General features: G+C 51.1%; 1 protein-coding gene across 1 annotated transcript in view; it reads left to right on the top strand.

The window, feature by feature from the left end:
* Positions 1 to 388: 388 nt before the first annotated feature.
* LOC135812276 (arf-GAP with dual PH domain-containing protein 2-like) overlaps positions 389 to 7,107 on the top strand; it is a 10,693-nt gene continuing 3,974 nt past the window's right edge. The window contains exons 1-4 of the mRNA XM_065325641.1: positions 389 to 459; positions 1,089 to 1,244; positions 2,054 to 2,125; positions 2,626 to 2,676. Of these exons, the coding sequence (XP_065181713.1) occupies positions 1,122 to 1,244; positions 2,054 to 2,125; positions 2,626 to 2,676 (246 nt within the window). The 5' untranslated portion in view covers positions 389 to 459; positions 1,089 to 1,121. The remainder of the gene's footprint in view (positions 460 to 1,088; positions 1,245 to 2,053; positions 2,126 to 2,625; positions 2,677 to 7,107) is intronic.

Here is a 7,107-nt window from a genome sequence, read left to right as displayed (position 1 = left end):
ATTCTGTGTGTAAACCTTTCTAATTGTCAAGTGTAAACATTCCACCGCAGCCGCTTACACAATCATGCATACCTCTTCACTTCTCCAACTCCAATAACGGTCTCTTTACTGTGAACCACTTTACATTCCCAGGACCGGCGGAAGCAGCTTTTTGATTGGTCTGCCCCCAACCTACCCGTTCTCACTTTGTGTATGATATGGAGGAGGGTGTGTACACATGACCTTCTCGGCAGTAGACAGTACTAAACACACGTTGGGCCCAACATGTTGGGTCCGGCCATAGCATGACCAACCGTACCGGTTTCGCCGTGCCTGATTCCACTGTGTGTATTGACCTTGTAGGTAAGAAGTCTGGCATCCTCTTCAAGAAGGGCAAAGGCAACAAGGACTGGAAAGCACGCTGGTTTGTTCTGGACGTCGGCACGGGAAACATCAAATACTACAAAGTCCAGAAGCTCAGTAAGTACACCTCTCCCTCCCCCCTGGCACCTTACATCTTACTAAACAAGTGATTCCTTGCAGGGGGGGGGGGGGGGGGGGGGGGGGGTAGCTGGTCCCCCTTTCAGGGGGTGCACGACCGCATATGTGTAAGATGGCTGGTGCATGTCATTCATAGTCATTATGTGCATGCTGAACCTAATTGAAATTTGGGGGGGGGGGTTGCACGTCCCCCCCCCCCTCCCCCCCCCCCCCTCGTGCCCCATGCTCGCTACGCGCCTGCCTTGATAGAAGCCGGGGGAGGGGGGGGGGGGGATGTGTCATCACCAGCACATCATGTTGACTGTTATTCATTCATGACCCTTGTACGGATGTACGATATCCTGTGCATGCCAGATAGCCGCTTGGTTGCTTTGACTCAACCACTGCAGAGCTAGCTTGGGCGTCTTTACGGAGGGACCATACTGTACGAGAAACACTCTCGGGTAGAACTTGACTTCGAACTTGACTTATGAGTCTCCATGGAGAATCACGTGGTCATTCGGGAAAAATTCTAACGAACGTATCAACTGCGTGTGAAGAATCTGTTGTCGAGTACGTGGGATTGGTTGCTCTAATCTATTGCTGTTCTCTGTCACCCCATTGTGCAGGATCAACCCCTGGGTGTGCTGTCCATTGCCAACATGAACGCATGCCTGGCCTCCGTGTTCACCAACCACCCGCACAGCATGCAGATCGCCGTGCCCGACACTCCCGTCTCGTCCGGCAGAACCAGGAACATCTTCGTGTACAGCGAGAAAGGCAGGGTAAGTCCTCAGGGCGGGAACACTGCGGTGGATGGGTCAGGGCCAGTTGCATCTCCCTTTTCGGCTCTGCTTTACGTTTCTCTTCAGGACAGGCGGAAGCAGTTTTCAATTGGTACGATCGTACCAAAGTCTTTCTTTCATACTTTGTGTATAATATGGCGGGTACATATGCCCTTCTCACCAGTAAACCTGTGTTGCTAGCCACAACGTTGGTCCGGTGATAACCTGACCAATCAGACCGGTTCCGACGGGCCTGCTCGTTTCGTTCGACGCTCTTGATGTTTGCACGTTGTACTGTTGAGGCAACGGACTGAAATAACAATAATAAACCATACCAACCAGGGAGCTGGTTGCACGAGCGTGTGAAACGAGAGCATTCTGGTTGAGGTCATGACGAGTGCGATTCAGCTTGACCTCGTCGAACATGCCGGATTCTGAAATCATTTTGTGCCCGACCCTATATCGGACGATGGTGAATCCTCGAGGCATTCTATACTCAAAACAAAAATTGCTTCGAACATGTACTTAGCACAATGGCGTAGTGTCATCTAGTCTGTAATGTGCCCATGCAGCTCAAGGCCTGAATGTACAGTGTGCCATGCAAGTGATCTGCTCGTCCATTCATGCATTGGCTGACAGCATGGTGATGCTCCCTTTGCGTACCAATGTGCGTGCCTGCATCCGAATGTGTGCATGTGTGTGTGCGTGTGCGTGTGCGTGTGTGTGTGTGTGTTTGTGTGTGTATGTATGTGTGTGTTTGTGTGCACGTGCGCGCGCACGTGCGTATGTGTGCGTTGGATTGAGTGCAGGATATAATTGAGTGGCTGGTCGCAATCCGCCATGCCAGGCAAGAGTTTCTCAAGCTCTCAGCCGGTGATATGGTAAGCAGAGGAGTAGCTGGTCCCCTTTCAGGGGTAGGGGTAGCTACCCCTGAAAGGGAACCAGCTGGGCCCCCTTTTAGTGGGGTGCACGGCTGCATATGTACAGGATGGCAGGTGCATGTCATTCATGGTCATTATCTATATGCTGATCCTACACGTACATGTAGGTTGAAATTTGGGGTGGGGGGGGGGGGGGGGTGTGGGTGTGTGTGTGTGTGTGTATGTGCCCCCCCCCCCCCCCCCCTGTGTCCCGTTCGGCCTACACGCCTTGGTAAGGACAGTGTGACGTTGTTGATCAATGTGCAGCCGTATTTTTTATCTGTACGAGATATCTCAAGTGGATTCATTCCTTTCAAAGAACATGGTACTAGGAGAGGTGAATTCAATGAGATTGAATTCTATTCCGGGACAGTTCTACAAGTATCGACGAAGTTGCTATAACCTTTTGCTCGCACTGATAATGAAATCTGTTTGTGATTTGTGCTGTGTTCACTTTACAGCTGACTAAGGACTTCAGCAAAGCCGGATACTTACAGAAGACTGGACCCAATGTGAGTGGTGAAGTTTGGGCTTTCATGCCGGTGTGTCCGTGTATGGATGTTGAAGCGTGCAAAAATGCAATGGGTTGAATGCCAGTAGTTTAGCATTGTCGATTGATGGAGTTCAACATTGAACATCGGGAGTGTGCCAGGACTCTATCTAACATTGCTTGTCTATGCCCAATGACTTTGGATTGCCTTTGAACAAACTCATGGCAACTGCTCCTACAGGATGGCCGTTGCTCAGATTGTGATATCTGAGCAAGCGTTGTACAAACGAGTCATAAGTTGTTATCTTATTACTTACGTTTCCTGCATGCATATGCGCATGCCTGTTGTTTTGTTGTCTTGTCTTGCTCTGAACGAGTGATATACAAGTCTTGAGTTTTCCCTATCTGACAAGTTTGTCTTGGTCTTGTGTAGTGCCTGGGTTGCATGTAACAATTTGGCGACGAAGACAACGTCCTGCGCGATGGAGGGAGATCGTGACCGTCTTCCACCATTCGACACGTCCGGACCCCCATCTCAAGTGGCTCTGAGGTGGACAAAATGGGTTCGAGCCTTTGACTATTATTTGACGGGAAAGGACATTACAAACAAGAAGCGTTCAAAAGCACTGCTCTTGCACTTCGCGGGTCTAGAAGTTCAGGATTTATTCGAGGACCTATCCGACCCAGATGACAGCCTTCCACCAGATCAGAGAACACAGAATGACAATGAGTTCCTCAAGTGCAAGCGTACCTTGCAAGCTCATTTCGGTGCTCCTGCAAACCCTACGTATGAGAGGCACGTCTTCCGTCAACTCACTCGCCGGCGGGGAGAGTCCACAGTGCAGTACTGCACCAAGCTTCGGCAGCAAGCTCGGCTTTGTTCTTTCGAGAATGAAGGACAAACTGCGGAAGCTATACGTGACCAGATCGTAGCCACAGTCGACAGCAGTGAGCTGAAGAAGAAGCTCCTGTCAGAACCAGCCCTGACTCTGCCACGAGCGTTGGAAATGTGCAGAATTTGGGAGGACGCCCAGTCCCAGTCGGAAGGAATGTCCTCAACCACTTCTACTTCGTCTGGTACCGGTTATACCGGGAGTAGTAGTATGCTTGTCAATGCCGTGCACCACCGAGACCAGAGTCACAGGCAAGCTGGACGGGGTGGATTTGTGCAGCCATCGCGTGGCCAGTCACGTAAATGCGGTGGATGTGGAGACCAGTGGCACGAGAAGCGCGAGTCATGCCCAGCTTGGGGCAAGTCGTGCCGGAAGTGTAGGAAGCCAAACCACTTCGCCAAAGTTTGCCGTTCACAGCAGTCCAGCACTGGTGGCAGTGTACACATGGTTGGCCAGTCTCAAGAAGTACATGGAACGTCGCCAGTCAACCCTGCTCCTGCTCCAAGTCATAGTGCAAGTGCTGGTACTGGTGCGAGTGTTGCATCCGGTCCTACAACTGCAAGTCCGTACAGCAGCGGCCTGGACGAGTACTATTCGTTGTACCGCACGCAGAGTGACAAGGACCGCGTGGACCCGTACTGTTGTACCCTCCAGTTATGTAAACAGCCAGTCGTGTTTGAAATCGACACGGGTGCAGCCGTGACGGTGATGTCTGAAAACGAATTTCATCGGCTGACATCCAAGGTCAATTTGTCGCTCGACACAAGTGATCTGCCGAAGCTGCGTACTTACTCCGGCGGAATTCTGAATGTCGTCGGTCGCTTTAGTGCTTCTGCGACCCATGCTTCTCGTAAATCAGCAGAATTGTCGATCGTCGTTGTCCAAGGAAACGGACCAAATCTCCTGGGTCGAGACGCGTTGCAACTGCTGAGGTTGAATTGGAACTTCGTGTTCAACGTGTCACGCGAGCACTCGATATTGTCAGAGTTCCCGCAGCTCTTCCGACGTAGCATGGGCACCTGGAAACATGGAAAAGTCAAATTGTCCGTGGCAGACAGCGCCAGACCCCGGTTCCTGAAGGCACGCTCTGTTCCTTATGCGTTACAAGCAGCAGTGCAAAAAGAGCTGAGTCGACTGGAGGAAGCTGGCATCATTAGTCCTGTCCAGTATTCGGAGTGGGCAGCTCCAATCGTACCCGTTCTCAAGCGGAACGGTAGCATACGAATCTGTGGCGATTATAAATGTACTATCAACCAGTCGGCAAGAGTAGACAAGTACCCCTTGCCCAACATCGACGACTTGTATCAGAAGTTATCGCAAGGCGCATTCTTCTCCAAGCTTGACCTGAAACATGCTTATCAACAACTGTTGCTCGACGACGAGTCTAAGCTGCTGACGACAATCAACACCTCCAAAGGATTGTTCGTCTACAACCGCCTACCCTTTGGCGTGTCGGCGGCCCCGGCAATATTTCAGCGCACGATGGAACAATTGTTAGCAGGTCTGTCCTTTGTCGTAGTGTATCTCGACGACATTGTTGTTTCTGGAAAGACTCGTGCGGAGCATGATGAGAATCTGAGGCTGGTCCTGGATCGTCTAGCGTCCGCGGGTCTCAGGTTGAATCGTGAGAAGTGTCTCGTGGCTCAGCAGTCTATTGAGTTCCTGGGCCATGTTATTGATTCAGTCGGCATTAGGCCGTCGGCTGAGAAAGTGGATGACCTTGTGAAGGCCCCACAGCCCAAGAATGTCCCTGAACTGAGAAGCTTTCTGGGACTCATAAACTATTACCACAAGTTCATCGAGAATCTAAGCTCAGTGTTAGCTCCATTGTATGAATTGTTATCATCAAAGTCGTGGTGTTGGTCTGATAGTCACCAGAAAGCGTTTGATACAGGCAAGTCTCTGCTGCTTTCTGAGCCGATACGTATTCATTATGATCCTAGTTTACCTATTGTCGTGTCCTGTGACGCTTCCCCGTATGGTGTTGGCGCAGTTCTGTCGCATGTTCTGCCAGATGGGTCTGATCGGCCAGTAGCCTTTGCATCTAGAACGCTGTCGTCTTGTGAGAAGAATTACTCGCAGCTTGACCGTGAGGCCTTGGCAATGGTATTTGGCGTCTCCAAGTTCCACAAGTACATCTTCGGTCGCAACTTTACACTACAAACAGATCATAAGCCACTGCTGGGATTGTTTGATCCTGCTAGACCCATTCCTGTTCAGTCTAGTGGTCGTATTCAGCGATGGGCACTCAAACTAGCCAATTATGAATTTGTTCTGGAGTACAAGCCTGGGAAACAGAACGGTTGCGCTGATGGGTTGAGTCGCCTCCCCAATCCGGCGCTGGTACCGGAACCGCCGCAGCCAGCCGAGGCTGTACTATCGCTATCCGTCTTGAACACTACACCGGTTACGTCTGCATCGGTTGCTCGCTGGACGAGCAAAGATCCGTCCCTGGCATTAGTATACAAGTTCGTGTCTGAGGGCTGGCCCCAAGACATTCCAGAGGGATTAGAGCCATATTCCCGTCGTCGTAGTGAGCTGTCTGTCTTGAATAACTGTATCCTAATTGGTTCCAGGGTAGTTATTCCTTCACCGGGTCGTGCACCATTGCTGGACGAGTTGCACGCCGGTCATCCCGGTATCGCTAGAATGAAAGCCCTGGCACGCAGCTATGTCTGGTGGCCGTCTCTCGATGCAGAAATCGAACAGACCGTCCGTGGTTGCACGCAGTGCCAGACCGTCACCAAGTCGCCGCATCGCCAGCAAGTCCACCCATGGGAATGGCCTGGTAAGCCTTGGTTACGTGTCCATGTCGACTTTGCTGGACCCATCGCTGGTAAGATGCTCTTCATTATTGTCGATAGTCATAGTAAATTTATTGAAGCACATGTTTGCTCTGGCTCATCTGCTGCTGTCGCAATTCGCAAGCTGGAGCAGACCTTTGCTCTGCTTGGCTTACCTTATAATATTGTTTCTGACAATGGCCCTGCTTTTGCAAGCAGTGAATTTCGTGAGTTTTGCTCATCTAATGGCATACGTCACACTCTCGTTTCACCATATCATCCGTCTAGTAATGGCTTAGCCGAGCGCGCAGTACAGACGGTGAAGTCTGGCTTGGCCAAGATGTCTGGCCCTGATTTGGAAACCCGCCTTGCCAGGTTCCTGTTCCAATACAGAATGACGCCGCAGTCAACAACAGGTCGTTCTCCGTTTGAGCTACTTTGGAAGGAACATCGTCCCCGCTCACGTCTGGATCTCGTGTTCCCGGACAGCGGCAAGAAAGTCTTGGACAAACAGTGCACTGCCCATGATCGTGGTGGTGCAAATGCATACCAGTTCTATTGTGGTGATGCCGTCTGGGCAATGAATTTCAACTCCTCACCGAAGTGGATAGCTGGCACCGTGGAAGAACAGCTTGGTCCTCTAACATTCACGGTTCGTCTTGTTGATAACAGAGTCTGGAAGCGTCACTCTGACCACCTGAAGAAACACCTTCCTGCGGAGTCGGTGCAAGATGCTTCAACTGCTACGTCAGCACCACAGCTTCCATATTCCAGAGC

Source organism: Sycon ciliatum, chromosome 3 (assembly GCF_964019385.1).
Source record: "Sycon ciliatum chromosome 3, ocSycCili1.1, whole genome shotgun sequence".
In the NCBI taxonomy this organism is placed as follows: Eukaryota; Metazoa; Porifera; class Calcarea; order Leucosolenida; family Sycettidae; genus Sycon; species Sycon ciliatum.
This window is presented reverse-complemented; position numbering and strand designations above follow the sequence as displayed.